Below are 17,843 nucleotides of genomic sequence, written 5' to 3'. Positions count from 1 at the left end.
TGTAAGCTCTAATCCTGGGATGCCAAAATGATATCAATTTTAGACGCAGGGTCCTCCTTTTTATGAGGATATCAAAAGAGGAACTTCAGGTAATGACTGTCACTCTTCAAAAATAGATGGGTACTCTTCAGGAAATGAACTCTTCAAAAATAGACGAAGCCTTGATTCCCAGTTTGGAATGTGTGTAATGCAGAGACATGTTCAGGCTGATTGAACGAGCAGGTGTCGCTGCAGAGATGGAGGCGCAGATGGCGGACAGAATCACACAAATAAAAATATATCAAACTGCTGTGTTGGTTTCTCAAGTTTATTCGATCTGTGGTTATCAAAGACAATGCCCAAGAACATAAGTTATGATAAAAAAGCCTTCATGATGGGGGACTGAGTTTGATATGACATAGCATTATCATTTTTAAACATAGGCATATTCATCCTCATTTATTTTAAAACAGCAATGTTAGAAGTAAAAAAACAAACAAACAGACAGATGGACAGAAGAGAGCAGAGATGCTGAAAAAAGGACATTATCTCAGTGGAGTGCTTCTTTTGGTGAGCCTCGGGACGGCTCCTGTGTCTGTGTGTGTGTGTGCGTGCACCATGAGTTCACCAATCTCCACATAATCTTACCATTGTTCAATAGAGCATTCAGCAGCGGAGTGACTGTCGTTCACCATTGTTCCAAGTGCTGTGGTGGGGTGGGGTGGAGTAGGGGGGGGGGGGGTTCTGAGGACAGTCCCCACTGTCACTGCCAGTCCCCTGCTGGCCATACAAACACTATTCAGTCAGGAGGAAAGCCAGAATAGATAAAAATACACTGCTCACCATGAATCAGGCACCAGGTCGTCACATGGCCCCTTAAAACATCACACACAGGCACACTTGATCTCACACACACATCCATCCTCACACGCACACACACTGTACTGTACAGTATACAATGCACAAGTCCCATACGCACAAAATTAAGACCGTTTAAAAACACTTGATAAAAGCACAATATGGTATTTTTTAAAATTAATTGCACATGAAAAGACGAGATGGAGGAAGCACAGTGAGTGTAAAAGGGGAATGGGGGGGGGGGGGGGGGGGGCAGCGGTGAGCATGGCAAGAAGAGGATACAGTACATTCAGTAAACAAAACAAAAAAACAGGAGGGAAAGACAAAAGGCAAGATTAGAATCAGAACCACTGAAAGCAATTAAATAAAAAATCAAAACACTTTTTTTCCCAGTTTGTCATCATTTTTTTTTTCAGTCATTGATTCGAAGCTCACTCCAGCGTGCGAGTCTTACAGTAGTCCCAGTCCTGTCTCAGGAGAGCGAGCTCGGTCAGTTGTGAAGATTTGAATTGTTTTCTTGCTTTATTTAAAATCAATGTTCACGTCTACATCTCTACAGAGCCGACGTCGGAGCATCGGGCAGGGGGAGCAGTGGTAGGGTGCAAGTCTTCCATGACCTGACATATGCACAGGCATTTACACAAGTGCACACACATGTTCGCGCACGCATACACACAAACACACGCTCTCACATAAGAGTGCATTCTCATCCCCATCACCCCTGGGTACAGGCTTCTTCTTTTCTTCGCAGCTTAGCGCACTAAGTACGCCTCTCTATTCTGTACAAAAGCAGCCTCCTTCCCTGGAATCGGAGTCTGCGTGTTTCTCCTCACACCTTCGCTTCTTTTATTTTTTTCATTTTATTCTTTTACTTATTTTGAGCGTTGAGCAGTTTGTCAGCCTCGGGGTACGTCGGGTACTTCACCGTCTCAATTTTCTCTTTGACCTTGTATGAAGGGTAGAGGCCAGTGCGGCCCATTTTGCGGTTGATGCCTTTGGAGTATCCGTCCCAGTGGTTTCCCGCCACGCCGATCACGTCACCGGGCTCCAGGGGAATGTCCTCGCTGCTGCGCGGCTGGTGGGGGTAGATGGCGATCTGGTTGTGGGCGTTTTGACCTCCAAAGTAGTAGATGTCGTCCAGGGAATAGAAGTAGGAGGAAGCGTCTGGATGCAGCGTCTGCATAATCTCATAGGCCACACGGCAGACCTGAGACAGAGACAGAAACAGGAATTATTTTTCTTACGTCTATAAATTCACATGCATGTATTCATCTTGACAACAAGGCTGCGAAGGCAAGAGAACACGCTGCTCGAGGTATAAAAGGATTTCTCTCTGTAAGACATATACTTTGCATTTCAGCCCTGGTAAAAGAGGGATAACATGTGCGAAGCAACTCATTCCATTCAGATCCTTCAAGTGGACTATTAAAGCCAGTGTGTGAATAGGAAATATGCGGCTCAAATATTATTTTTAGGCTTGGCAGGAAGCCCGTCCACTCCGGGTTATAACTCTCTATAAAACAGCACTTTGGAAGCTGAGATGATCAGAATAATAGATGACAAATGCCTTTGTAAAGTCAGATGCGTAATAAATGGGCTGTGAATCATGGGAGTAAAAATGGGACAATGAGGTTGTTGACAATTACATGCTCGTGATTATGAAAAAGGTTCTGGTGTGCCTTGGGACAAACTGGAAACATCAAGTGACTATTGTCTTTTCGACAGCTCTAACACGCTATTTTAGCGCAAAACCTTTTGTCTGACCCGATTCTTTTTTCCAATGCTGTGTTCGTAATTAAAAATTTAATCACGGTATTTTTGTTCTCAAGTGTGCTTTTATTAAAGGGTCATCTCCGTTTCAAGGTTATTCTTGTTCCTCTTTTTAATCTGCAATTTTGTTCCTTTACTTGTTATTGTGAATTTACAACAACAAGCAATCAAATCAGCTTCAAAGTCTATCATTTATTTCCAAAATAGCAGCTTGAAAAAAAAAACAGGTCTTCTTTCTGAAATATTCATGAGCTTCCAGTCACATCTGGTGACCTTCCTCTGTGATACACTGAGCTCTGATTTCATTGAAACGGCTCAATTGTTATCACGTGATCTGCAGAAGGCTCAGCCTGGAAGTTCAGTTATGTGACAACTGAGGTCACATGATAACAACTGAATCATCTCCATGACAACTCAGCTCTTTCCGCTGATGAAGGTCATGAGATGTGCCTGAAAGGTCGAGACAATTTCCAGAATGTCAACCTCTTTTTTCCAAACCAATCGTTCACTTTTCACTATAATTGACATGTGTTCAGTCACATGCACACGGAGATTAAAGGGGCCCTATTATCATTTTTGGGTTTTGCATTTCTAGTAGTTTGTTATTTAGGTTTCAGTGCATGTAAATGGTTTGCAAAGGCTAACATCCTAAAGTTCCATCTAGAGGGAGTTTCTCTCCCACACACTCTCCAATGACATGACTCAAAACAACATAAAATGCATGTTTTTAACTAAATATGCCACCATTATTATTTTATTCCACCTCCATACTTCTGTCTGCTAGCAAGTGCACATCAACGTTTTTTTGGAGTGCTTTCATCCCAACAAATCCATCACAAATTTAGTCAAAATACCAAAACACACAGCAAGAATGCCCCCATAACAAGCTGTAAATGTTGCCTGTGGGCTGACCTGTGAGGAGAAGGTGCAGACCAGGAAGTCGGTCTGAGACAGGAAGTAGATGTCCAGGATGACTCCTCTCAGCGAGTTCTCAGTGTAGCGGTTGTGAAGGCCTGCCGACCAGGAGATGGAGTTATCACTGATGAACTCGTACTCTGGATACCTGGGAGGGTCGAAAAGACGGAGAAATGTCAAGTCACAAGACACGATGACATTAAATAGGTATGGTCAGAATCTCAGAGGAACACTTAGGCAGAAAGTCATACTCTCACACACCCATTAGATCAGGGGTGTCCAAACTTTTTTCACCAAGGGCCACATACAGAAAAATATACGAAGGGCTGGGCTGCTCACTATAGGTATATTGCCTCATAAGTTATACAGGGTTCATACACTTTTTCACCAATGAGTTTGAATGACTTTTCCATGACTTCTCCATGACCTTTACCTAATTTTCCATGACCAAAAAAATGACTCTTTCTCAGCGGTACCACTGAAAATGGTTTATTTTAACATGGAACAGGAAAATAAGGTCTGCATATGAAACATGTTGTGCCTACTGTATCTCAAACAAATCAAATAGTAGGCTTACTAGCTTCTACACGCTAAAGCAACTAAAATCTCTCACCAGCAAAACACCTCGTCAGTTAAATGCCATTTTATGTTTCATTACTATACAGTATTTATTATCATTATAGTATTACTATTTCGGCGATTAGATAAAATATAAATTATATTTGATGCAACTTTAGTTACATTTCCATGACTTTTCCAAAACTTTGGGAAAAATATTGTTTTCCATAACTTTTCCAGGGCCTGGAATTAGCATTTTGAATTTCCATGACTTTTCCAGGTTTTTAATGACCGTAAGAACCCTGGTTATAAGTTAGAGAAATCAATCAAATGTAGGTAAATGATGGTTGATATTGATGAACAAAACCACACAGCTCTCCTTAGGGTTTCATTTATTGTGTTGCCAGATCATTCCTTAAAACAGGAGGCTCAGATTGCTTATAATAAAAGGAAATATGAAGGGTATGTTTCAAGGTTGTTATGAAAATGTGTTATTGGGCTTTTTTCTTATCAACTAAGAGTTGTTAGAAAATGTTTTCAACTTGAATTGACTGAATTTATTTGAAAATTGGGCTTATTAACACATGGATACTGTGTTATATATTTGAACCTATATATTTAAGAAGTACAATAGCAGATGTTTATTTTGTGGATTCAAAATGGTCCACGGGCCGCATTTGGCCCCCGGGCCGTAGTTTGGAAACCCCTGCATTAGATGGGCACAGATCATGGACACACACACACACACACACACACACACACACACACACACACACACACACACACACACACACACACACACACACACACACACACACACACACACACACACACACACACACACACACACACACACACACACCACACACACACACACACACACACACACCACACACACACACACACACACACACACACACACACACACACACACACACACACACACACACACACACACACACACACACACACACACACACACACACACACACACCACACACACACACACACACACACACACACACACACACACACACACACACACACACACACACACACACACACACACACACACACACACACACACACACACTCCCCAACACTGACTTGGTCTTTGCTTCCTGCAGCAGGGAGGGGTCATCGGTTGCCAGGTAAACTCGTTTCTTGTCGATGTGGACACGTCTGGCCAGATGTTGGAACTGCTCCTCCACATGCAGCATGTACTCCTCGATGGGGTGGAAGGCCGCCTCCGTGCCCACTTTATCCGTCCTCCTCACATGGACTCTGCAGACACACAGACACACAGACAGGGTCACACACACACACACATGATATGGTTTTCATATTATATTGAAAAGTTGGTGTTGAGTTTTGTTCAACTGCACTCTAAAGAAGTAGGGAGTATGAATAGAGTCCTGCCAATACAGACGCTGAAAGCAACCGTGCACTTACTCTTAAAAATGTAAACCCCATTTCAAGGGAAACAACTTTCATTTAGCAGAAGAGATAGCTAGACATCAAACAGAATCTCTGTGTGAACTGTAAAGCCCACACAGATGTGTTATCATTGCAAGATATGGCATTTGGCCTTATTCACTCTCTGAATGCCCTTGTAGTGAAGAAAGTGTGTTTACCCTTAGTGAAAGATCCTAGTTCTGACTGAACAGTCTGTTTCTTATTTGTTTTCATGTGTCGTAAAATCATAAATAAAAACATCACTTCAACCGTATCCCTTTGAAATCTTTGATGGGGCAAAACACAAAGAAAGAAAGGGAAAAGAAAAGAAAAGGCATGCGGTGTCAAAAAGGGAGGACGTTTAAGAAACAGAAACATGGACAGACAGGGAAATAACCAACACAACTGTACTTTTTCAGTGTTTTTGTCACCGCTTGCAATAAGCAAGGACAAAGAGAGACTGTTGTCACCGGCTGAACATGAGAGGAAGGGCACAGCTGGTAAACGGAACAAAAGACGGGCGAGAATGGAAACGGTTCTGCTCCCGACGCATCCTTCAAACTGATAGACGAAAAACACAATTTCATTCCATCCAAAATTCAATTACAAAACGACCCAGCCACATCTGCATTGTGACTTCTGGCCTGAGGAGCAAATGAAATTTCAACGACCAAAAAATACATTTTTCAACCTGCACCTATTAAGGGAAAACTGAGTGAACGTGTCGATATTTCACGAACATATACACAGTTGCACCTGGTTCAACCATTACATTACATTGCATTTAGCTGAAGCGACTTACAATAAGTGCATTCGACCAAGAAGATACAAACTTGAAGAAAACAGAATCATATAAGTACATCAGGTTTCATAGAGCCAAAACATTTCAAGTGCTACTCAACTGGCTTTAGATAAGCCAGGCCTTTATTAGTATATAAGTGCTTTGTTAGTCATTTTATCGCTCGAAGTGGAGTCGAAAGAGATGAGTTTTCAGTCTGCGCCGGAAGATGTGTAAGCTTTCTGCTGTCCTGATGTCAATGGGGAGCTCATTCCACCATTTTGGAGCCAGGATAGCAAACCCACGTGTTTTTGCTGATGGGAACTTGGGTCCCCCTCGCAGTGCGGGTGCAGCGAGCCGTTTGGCTGATGCATCTACTGCTGACCCAGGATCAGCTCTACTGGAACATAGGAGGGTCAGGAGCATTTGGTGGATGATCAGTCTTTAACTTTCTTTCCCCGGTTGCTTTAGGGATTTAAAAAGCTTCTCCAACCTCAAAGGCTGCCTCTCGCGTGTTTGTGAGAATGAGGTAGGGGAAGAAAAAGAGAAAAGAGTCAGAGGTCCAGAGAAATAAACCGGGTCCCACCGCTGGCCGGCGGTGATCAAACGGCGACTGGGGAATAGTCGCATCAGGAATAGACCCTTTTTTTTTTTTACGAGGAAGAATGGAGTAAGAAATGGTGAGTGAGGTGTCAGCGGGGGTGTCTGACCCTTTCATTCGCTGTCTCTCATCTCGGACAGAGGTCTTGACTCCAGGCTTTTCCCTCCTTTGTCGGGGTCTTTCTCTCCCGCTCCCTCTTTCATGTCTTGTGGTTTTTGTTCCTGTGAACTCTCTTTCTGTCGCGGTCCTTTCTCTCTCTGTCAGAGCAGCACAGGCAATGCTCCATCTCCCCCTCCCCCTCCGCGGGACTCTCCCACACTACTGCCACAATAATTCAATCCATTTACTCTCTACTCATACAGCACTGGCGAGGCAGGGCAATCCTCAAGGTGGGCGTAAAAGCATACATAAGAGACCAAACACACCCACACACACACACACACAGCCAGTGCTGATTCTGCTGGAAACTGACAATAACATGTAGACTGAATAAATGATTTGTTTGACAATGACCTCAGGATGCCTATCAGCAGCATGTGATGAAAAGATATTACCATGTTGCATCTGTACTTGCTGTAGAATAACAGCTAATGCCACATTCACTTTGACATCAAATCAGATCAAATGTGTTCTTGAGATGTTCCGCAAGTTCATAATTATACCCTGAAAGGGAAAGGTCCATTTAAAGTGTGTTATTAAGGTGTATAACTTGTCTGTAACTCTTCTGGAGGCTTTCCTTTAATTTGCCGTGTAGGGCAGTTGTGAACATGTTGTTAAACTGTGGTTTAAATGTTGCTGGTTGTTTACATTGTATGTGAAAGAGATCCCTCCTAATAATGAAATAAATTATCATTGACTCTTCAGTTAACCTCAGCAGCGGTTAGCTAATCATTTGTAATACTTCTTTTGGTCTTTCTCTCAACACGCAACAGGCAGGTGTTTTCACCAACAAAGCCCAACCATTTTCCTTTACGTTACTGCACCGTATCAACATAGAAACTCAATGTTGTGTTAACAGCTTGTTGTTTCTGCATTTATTTAATTTTCATAATAATACAACTTTAGCTTTACATTTTTTTAAACTTTTTAAATAACAATCATAATTTATTTTATTTAATCAACTAATAATTGGATTTTTAACACAGCCGATTAAAAATAATTTTTTGTTCGTAAACGTTTTTCTCCCCATGCACCATATTATGTATAGCATATTAATAAGAACCCTCAGTTTAATGTAAACTGGGATATCAATATAAAAATAACAATAGAAAGTGATTAATTACAATAAGAAAACATTTAAATAAGTTGGTGAAAGAAATACAGTTTAAAGCATTTTTCTTTTTTACATTAAAGCATGTAAACACGAAATACAAATATGAAACTAGAAAATGAGCAAAAAGGGCCCCTTTAAAATCCCAACACACATTTTTTTTTAATATTATAATAATAACATGTTTTTTTCTTGTAATATTGATCATTCAAAAGGAAGTTTGTCTGTGTGTTAATCTAAGAGATACTGTGTTTGAAACAAAACCCCACATATACACAATGTATCGACGCCTTATTCATATACGGCTGAAACAAGATATTATGAAATACCTAATTTCTACTCCTGGTAACCCTATTGCCATGGCGATAAGGCTATTCTAGAATGTGCAATAGCAGCAGTCACCCAACTTTCCCTCCTTCTCTCCGACCAGCCTAACCACCATTAGGAAGCATTAAATGGTGGCAGCATGGAGCCGATAGCAGCTTTTAGTCGGCGGCTTGAAGCCTTCCTGCAGCGTCCTGAGGGAGCAGGGGGGGGGGGGGGGGGGTTGTGTGGTGGTGCTGAATGAGCGGGTGGGGGTGGGCTGGAGGTTGCTGGGTACTCTGGGGACAAGCTGCCTTTCTATCCATCTTGGTACCCTCTCCATCAACCCTTACACCCCCCACTGCTGCCACCCTCTCGCCTTTTTCTTGCACTGAAACTATAGCTCTCTTTCAGCCCCACTGCTGCATCTCACATTAACCCCCCCCCCCCCTCCCTACACACACATATCGCCTTCCCCCACAGTGCTGACTGAGGCGCACAGGCACTTTGTTGCAACATCAGTGCAGAGAAGAGTGGAGCTGAGAAGGGACCGGGGAAAAAGAAAAAGGGATGAAAACTTTGTTCTTCCCAGCACATCATTTCAATAAGCCTCTCCCCAGTGATATGATGGAGAAAAAGGGTGGGATATATCAGGGGTTGGTGGTGGGGGGGGGGAACACAAAGAACACAGATAGAGATGTGTGTAAAGAGATTTGTGGGTAGGGATATGCCCCGGGGGAATGTGAGTGAGAGGTGAGTGTGAAATGTCTTGAAACAAACAGGGTGAACAAATGAAGACAGAGCAAATGAGAGGATGTGGAGATTGGAAAAGTTTGGGATGAGTCACAAAAAGGGGGGTGGGAGACAGAAGATGCCAGGGTGATGAAGAGCTAAAACCCAAAGAGGAAATCATCTGAGAAAAGAGACAGGGAAAAACGAGAGAGCGTGTAACAAGAGGATGGGAGATATGAGAAGAGCATGACACAAACATTGAAGAACAGTGAGGATTATTTGCAGCAAAATGAAAAGGAAAAAAGGCTATGAAAAGTGAGAATCCTACGAAGAGGGTGACAGAAGTAAACCAGGCTTACTTCACTAACAATCTGAATATAACTATAAGAATTCGTTTTAAACTACTTCCTTTCCTAGCTGAGGGGAATCCGTCTCATGTGACGGTGCAGGAACTTTAGGGAATGTCAGCAAAGTATCTCATGTCAGATACTTTCCCACGGCTGACTGCTAACCAGACATTATATCAATTGCCCTAAAATGGTTAATCCCTTCAACCTGCTGCACCAAGAAGGTCACAATGATTTTAAATCTTTAAAAACAGGTATCTAAATTGTTATTAAATCTTAAATTGCTTGGACCTATCATGCTATATTTGAATAATATAGTGTAGGACCATACCTATATAAGGCATATTTATACTTTTTTTTTTTCAAAATACCAAACAGATCATGCATTTTAGCCATGCCTCATTTCGCTCAATTTGACAATTTCTAGCTCTGGGCAGATTCAGTGAGAACAGCACCATCTACAGGCCTGGCATATGTACTACAGCGTCTCCAGCGCTTTCGAACGGCAATGGCCGTGGCTGTCTCCTCCTGATTGGTGGAGTTGGCCCAATAGCCGTAGCGCCACCGTCCTGACGTCAGGACAGTGTTCAAATCTGGATCAGTTTTTATCAGATCCGTTGCAGCCCCTTTTTTAGAGATTTGGGTATGGAGGAAAATAGAGAGGGTTGTGTTTTCTGACACTTGGTGAGTTCCCTGGAACACCGGGGACACATATTCATGTATAAAAGATGTACAAAAGTGCATTTTGCATGATAGGTCCCCTTTAAGTGCATTTTGCATGATAGGTCCCCTTTAAGTGCATTTTGCATGATAGGTCCCCTTTAAGTTTTTAAGAACAATTATACAACAGCAGTAAATTGAGCATTCTTTGGGACTGTTTTCAGCTGAGGATTAATGCAGTGAGGCTCATTCATGTGTTTTTAATAGTTTTACTATAATGGCATGGCAGAGAGGAATAACACTCAGTGAATTGGCAACAAAGATAATAATTGTTTGTGGGATTTATTTAGAGTTGTTTATGGTATTTTTTTATGGGATTTGTTGACAATAATAAAAACATAGAATATAGCCTGGCTTATGCTTTAATCAACAAAGACTATTGAAGATAAAAGAAAGGCTTCCGGCTTTTCATCTTAAACGCGGCCATTAATTGCATCACAAGCTTCTCTTGTTCGGTTTTACTGATTTTTTTATTCTGTCTGAGATACTTTTACTCTACGGCTATTTCATTGATTTAGCAACAATATCAGATCAGAAGGTCTTCTGTATAAATGGACTTGAATTGGACGAGGGAATAAGAACCCTCATGAGGACATTTATACATGAAACAAGTCAGAATCAGACTTATCATAACACCGCTATTAGAAAAACTAAGTACAGAGTGATGACATTTCAAGTTGATTCGCGTAACTATGAAAAGCAAAAGACTGTAAAGGAAAGATAGAGGTGTAAAACTAACTAGACAAAACACAAACACCAAATTAAGTTACTTGTATTGTTACTATTTCATTAACCTCATATTAACCTCACCCAAAGCAGTGTTTGTTCCACCACAGCCCCGCGGCCATGTCTCTGTTTTCTTCTTCCTATGCCTTCTGTTCGCTTTGATTGTGCAGCACTTTGTAAACGTAAGTGTAGAGGTATGCTATAGCGACAAAGCTTTTATTTCCAAAGTGATTATAACCACAGAGAGAGGAAAACCAGAGCCACACACACTGAGCTGTGAGAACCGAGTGTCCTTACCCGATGATGGGGTGTTTGAAGCCCAGCTTGGCGGTGGTCTGCTGGATCTCCTTCTCCAGCCACGTCTGAGGTCGCACCAGGTACTTGACGAACTGGGACACCCACCAGACGGAGGGGTCGCCGTGGAGACGGTGCAGGCGCGGGGCCAGGTCCTCGGGGATGGCCAGGGGAAGGTAGGAGGGCCGAGGGTGGAGGCTGTCCACGATGGGCAACTCCACCACCTGGACGTCTTTATCGTGGGCCTCTCCTGTTGAGTATAACACACTCAATATTCAATACTGATTCACCCTTTATGAGAACAGGGCTTACGTTTAGGGCTGTAACCAATGATTATGTTCATTCATCAATTGTTTAACCTATCAAATATCAGTAACTACAGAGAAAAACCATCCGTGCAGTTTCGCTGAGCCCAAGGTAATGTCCTCAAATTGCTGGTTGCTTTCTAGCAGACCAAATGATACAATAAACAGCAAAGCAAAAATGTTGGTGTTTATGGTAGATAAACAAAGTAATCAATTAATGGATTATCAAAATGGTTAGTGATTTATTTTCTGCAGAATGGATGAACCTTTCAGCACTACCCATGTTTAAAACCTATTCAGTGACCTTCCTCAAAAATAGTCATTTGTCATTTTTGGCAACAAAAATAAAATTGACTTGACTGACTTTGCTTCAGACCTTGTATCAGTAACAGGTTGTCTGTAGGATTTAGAAAACCACAAACTCAAATCATTTTCATTTCCGATGCAAAACACCATGAATGTACCTGTTCAGGTTAGACAACGTGCACCATTTCATCTTCATCAAGTTCAAATAAATCAGCAAGTTAATAGCACAGTTTTTTTCTGTCCGAATAAATGATTGGGTTGCGACGCAGTGATATATTTCAGAGTTATTGTTAAGCACTATCATATTCATTCCACTTCCAGCATCAATCCAACCCCCTCCCCCCCCCCCCCCCCCCCCCCAAGGTGAGCTCCCTTCCATCAGGGCAGTGTAGGGCCAGGGACCGGTGCAAGGACCTGGATGGTGGGGGTTAGGGGGGGGGCTGGTGGTCTGGCATCGGCCCCTTCAGGCTGAGTCCTGCTTGGCAGAGGCCCTGGGCAAGAGGCTTGAGCAGGGCTGATTACGAAGGTCACCTTTCTGGGCAGAAGAAAGCCCCCCCCCCGTGCACGGCCCAGACCTCCATGCACCAGGCCAACTGTCCATACACACAGACTCGTACAGGTGCATGCTGCACACCTGCATGCGTGAATAAAGGTGGAGAAACATGCCAAACGCTCATGTACCCCACCCACACACATTTACATGATAATACACACACATGAACAGGCTTATAGGGGTTTTGTGATCAGATGGAATAAAGGTGATCCAACACAGACAACTAAAGCGGATCCAAAAAAAATAGCAACAATAAAAAGAAATGTGCATTCACACACAAACACACGCGTACACACAAAGAGCCCGAGCTAATCTCATCGCACCAGAAGGGATATGCCTGGCAGACAAAACCTTCACTCTCTTTCAGTCTTAAAACCCAAGGAGAGCTTTTTTTGTCCGTGTGTGTGTGTGTGTATGTGTTTGTGTAAACCCCCAGTTTTAAACAAAAACAAGTTTGAGGCCTGTGTTCTGTCAGGCTAGAGTGTCTTCTCTAACTGCCACTGACAGAACCTAAGACGGATGCAAACACAGCCACAACACACTTCCAAGTAAACGGCATTATGAGTCATTAAAAATGGCCTTTCACAGACATAAGAAACACAGGAAAAACAAGGACAGAAACAGAGCCTTCGATTTATGTGTGTGTATGTCTGAGCATGAACTGAATATAAATTGGTGGAAGCATTAAATATTGAACAGAAAAAATATTCGCAGGCCTGTCTTTGCTTATATAACAGCATTGGCATGATCCACATACAGGGGAATGGGCATATTTTGAGGCCTGCACTTCTTGGCACAAATGTACAGAGATGCAGTATGTCTGCCTCCCACAGATACTTAATTAGATCACATGGCGCTTTTTACATTTCATCTCAACTCCAGAGCATCTGCATACATTTCCTGTATGCGTCATGACTTAAAGCATGAAAGTCAGAACTGAAACAGAATCACCACACTGTATTTTAAGCCTATGGTGTATACTAAGCCTAATAAATAAATATTGCATGAGATTAACACAGCGATGAAACTGGAGAGCCAGTCATCCAGACACAATATATCTCCATTCATAATACATTTAAGATGAAGTTTATGAACTTGGAGAACTCTTGTTCCAGTCCTAACATGGCAGGGAACATTATGTTTCTGCTGCCGCTCGCTGACTCGCTCATAAGGCAGTAATATCTCTACAGAGAACCTCAAAGGAATACACTCTCTTTGGCAAATTAGCTCTTTGATCAACGGAACCATTGTTCCACAAGAAGCCTGGTTTCCCCTTTGTGTGCTCAGAATTTAGTTTGTTATACCAGGTCTGTAAAATAGTGCTAAGACCGCTCATGCTGTCCACTGAATTTAAAAAGTTGAAGTCAAACAGCCACACGCACCAGTGGATTAATAGATCGGAGGGCTGGGATTCAAACTAAATTCCTTTCTTTTAGTTCTGACAGAAATATCCATGATATGTAACAATGAGAAACTAAAGTTGTCAAGTACTAAAAACTGGAATTTGATCCAACAAAAATGACAGAAAATTGGCAAAAATGTGCTTTTAGTTTGAAGTAGCCACAAAAGATAAACAAGGTGGATCAACTTGTATTAATATTCCCATTCAATAATCATGGTTATACAAACCACCACCATCTATTAGCTGGTAAACTATGCAAGTGGTTAGTACATTTTGATGAAGTCGCGAGTCAAAGGAAACATTTAATTTGGGTAAAACAACACATTAACCAGCCATTAGCCTGTTGGACATAATGTAGCATCAATATGAAGCCCCTGACAATTGTTCTATTTTCAACAAGCAGCTCAAACAGGGGTTCACTGCATGTTATGATGATTTATTTTTGTTTTTATTTGTTCCATCTGAGGGAACAAAACCAGCAGGTCCCCTAATGACGCTATCATTACCTTTGATTTGTGTCACACATGAATATACTGCACATCCACTCTCTGTCTATAAATGACTCTCATCCTAGGGGAAACACTTAAAAAAGAAAGTGGGTAAACCATGTAAAGATAAATGAGATGGGAAGGAATTAAATAGGGCTGCTACATAAAATACCAACAATGTCAATTTCCCACAAAAACACAAGGCAAAGAACAGAAAGACTGGCTAAGTATAGAACACCCAAAGCAGTATGCTCATTACATTTTTAATAGAAGGTGACTACAAAGGAGTGGTGGCATTTACACCGCGAAATAATACGACAGATGATTAGGATTAATGAGAAGCAAAATGAGAAAATGATGCGGTCCTCAAGGTGCAAAGGTCCCTGCAATCCAGGCACTGCGTAAAGCCTTTTATCATCGAGTCATTTGCATGGTAGCTAACACACACATTGGTTAACCTTAGAATAAAAGGCCAGTGTACTGTAGAACCACACTTGCAAATGCATGTGGCTATTTCCCTTTTATTTATTTTCTTTAAAGAGATCAGTATTCATGACATTCAAACGCTGTAATAGCACTGGCATGGACAAACACTCTGCTAAATTAGTGAGATATTCAACGCATATCTATGTATTAATCCAAGGTTTTACTATCCCCGTGTGGTCCATTGCTCCGAGGAATGTTCTTGCCTGCACTGTTAACAAAACAGAAGAGATATTGTATCTCAATGGGGCCTTGTTGGCTAAATAAAAAATGAGCACATGTGTAGCGAAGTATGCAAAAGGTTTACATTAGCTATGCCTAGCTAGCTATACCTGGCCTGGTCAACAGAAAAATACTGCCTCTGCCAATTACATGACTTAATAATGACATGAATTCAGAATGCTGAATGGCCTGGGGAGTGGCGTTTGAAGTGAGTTGGCTGTTGGCTGTGAGAAGCCAGATGGCATATATGGATCTATAGGAGGCTGTTTGTAAGACAGGCACTAGAGAAAGACATTAGATAGCAGCAAAGGACACATGAAAGGCAGGAGAATAAGAAAAGGGAAGACGCTATGAGAGCAGGAGATAACAAGGGAGAACCCAGGAGAGCTCAAGTCAAATGAAGCGATAGGAGAGAAATATACAGCTGAAAGGATGCGGTGATGAGAACAAGAAAGCAATGAGAAAAAAGTGATAGAAAGGGAGAGAAGGACGCAGGCATAGTATTATATTAAAACCTCCAAATCATCATCATTTTTTGGTTTTGTCAGCTTAACAGAGGCAAACACACCTGTATGTAATCTCTTTCGTAAAATATTCTGCAACCAGAGCGTTGGAAAGGAGGTGCTTTCCCCCCAAACAAGCACATCGATCCAAGGTGTAAGCTACTATACATATAAAGTACATTAAGCTGAACATGGTGTTTATTATGGACAGTCAATATGTGGTGGATCAATTCTAATACTCATCTTAATAACAAGATCAAAAAAGATTACAGCGAGGCTAGCAGCTCTGTTTGGCTACACATGGGAACAGCGGTGCTACGAGCTAAATGCTATCATTATGAAAAGTCTACCATGTTCACCATCTTAAGATTTTAAGGGATCACCCATATGAAACAATTCATCCTGAGGGGGATTTACCACATTTAAAGTCAATCCCCCTAATAGCTGTTGAGACAAGTCACCCAAAAGCACACATTTGAACCTCGTGGTGGTAAATGTGTAACCACCATTGCGATCAAAGTTAAAGTGGACCTATCATGCTATATTTAAATGATATATTGAAGGGCCATACCTATATAAGGTATATTTATACATTTCTGTTTTCAAAATACCAAACAGATCATGCATTTTAGCCATGCCTCATTTCGCTCAATTTGTTTTTGCAAGGGCAGATTCAGTGAGAACGGCACCACCTACAGGCCTGGCATATGTACTACAGCGTCTCCAGCGCTTTCGAACGGCAATGGCCGTGGCTGTCTCCTCCTGATTGGTGGAGTTGGCCCAATAGCCGTAGCGCCACTTTCCTGACGTCAGGACAGTGTTCAAATCTGGATCAGTTTTTATCAGATCCGTTGCAGCCCCTTTTTTTTTTAGAGATTTGGGTATGGAGGAAAATAGAGAGGGTTGTGTTTTCTGACACTTGGTGAGTTCCCTGGAACACCGGGGACACATATGCATGTATAAAAGACGTACAAAAGTGCATTTTGCATGATAGGTCCCCTTTAAATGGACACATTGTCCGGGAACGATGAATGTCTGTACCAATCAATTCAGTACATGTTGAGATATTTCATAGTATTGCTGAAAACATTGACCTGCTGGTGTTAGGGAGTCACTGAAACCAGACAAAATTCAAAATCCCCTTTGTAGCCTCGCTCAACTTCAGGTCCCATCTCAGGGCTCACCTTAAAAAATCATTAAAAAGGGACGTTTAGACCAAAAATAGCTCTCAAGCTAGTCCAGTTTAGAGGCAAATTGAATGCCAAGACCTTGAATATATGTCTATGATCCTATATGCCTTTCACTGGCAGAAATGTTTACTTTCTTCTGAAACAAATTAAAATAAATGTACGATATTTATGGCTGAATACGAGATGTTTTTTATCGATTCATACGCATACGCTTTGCTTAAAGAGCAGAGCAGTGGACCTATGCTCAGGGGGTTCACGTACTTTTTTACTTTCATGTGTTAGAGCAAACACAATTTTCCCACTCAACACTAGATTAAATATTGATGTCCAAGTGAATCGTTGGTATGCTAATGTTTACATTGCACTCGGCAAGTTTGAATGTGATAACATAAGACCCCTAAGTAAGTTTATGAAGAAACCAACAGATAAACCTTTTTACATTTGCCATAATCACTGTGATTAATTATAGATACGCCATGATGATAGATACTCAGAATACAGATAGAAATTAAAACATTGCTAGGATCTTCCGTTCTAACAAATAAACAACATTTCTGCAAGAGTTGGTTAATCCATTCTTTGTTTCTACGGCAGGTCAGAGAAGCAGGTTGTTCACTGAACTCAAGTCACAGGGTTTCTTGGCAATGAAACCTTTATACAGTAACCGGCTGCTGCTACATTGGCTGCCAAAGTGCTTTAACAGAAATTGCTCAGTCGTGCTTAGCCAGGGAATTCACACTTTGTTTTTCCGCTATAGCTGCACAAAAGAGGGGCCTGGCAGACCCTGTCTTTCAGCCGAGATGGACCGAGACACACAAGGGTCATTTGATTGATACGCAACCAATGAGGGTGTTTGAGGCAGCACTGAGGCTATGTATGGAGCTCATTTCCTGCCATAACTCCACAAATTTCACTAATAAACACAGTGTGGTTTGCAAATACAAAACACCATCTACAAACGAATGCGTTTAGTTTTTGCAAATATAAAACGTATCTATCAAACAAACACATTACATTTTTCTAATAAATCATGTTTCAGAGACAAATTCAGCTTAGGTTTCACAAGTACACAAAGATATTTTCTA

General features: G+C 41.7%; 1 protein-coding gene across 1 annotated transcript in view; it reads right to left on the bottom strand.

Moving 5' to 3' along the window:
* Nucleotides 1-293: 293 nt before the first annotated feature.
* fut8b (fucosyltransferase 8b (alpha (1,6) fucosyltransferase)) overlaps nt 294-17,843 on the bottom strand; it is an 89,273-nt gene continuing 71,723 nt past the window's right edge. Inside the window, exons 7-10 of the mRNA XM_034135592.1 lie at nt 11,310-11,556; nt 5,188-5,364; nt 3,520-3,670; nt 294-2,044 (exon numbers count right to left, since the gene is read on the bottom strand). Coding sequence (XP_033991483.1) covers nt 1,706-2,044; nt 3,520-3,670; nt 5,188-5,364; nt 11,310-11,556 — 914 coding nt within the window. The 3' untranslated portion in view covers nt 294-1,705. The remainder of the gene's footprint in view (nt 2,045-3,519; nt 3,671-5,187; nt 5,365-11,309; nt 11,557-17,843) is intronic.

Source organism: Trematomus bernacchii, unplaced genomic scaffold (assembly GCF_902827165.1).
Source record: "Trematomus bernacchii unplaced genomic scaffold, fTreBer1.1, whole genome shotgun sequence".
In the NCBI taxonomy this organism is placed as follows: domain Eukaryota; kingdom Metazoa; phylum Chordata; class Actinopteri; order Perciformes; family Nototheniidae; genus Trematomus; species Trematomus bernacchii.
Note: the sequence above shows the minus strand (reverse complement) of the source record. Positions and strands in the feature narration are given on the sequence as shown.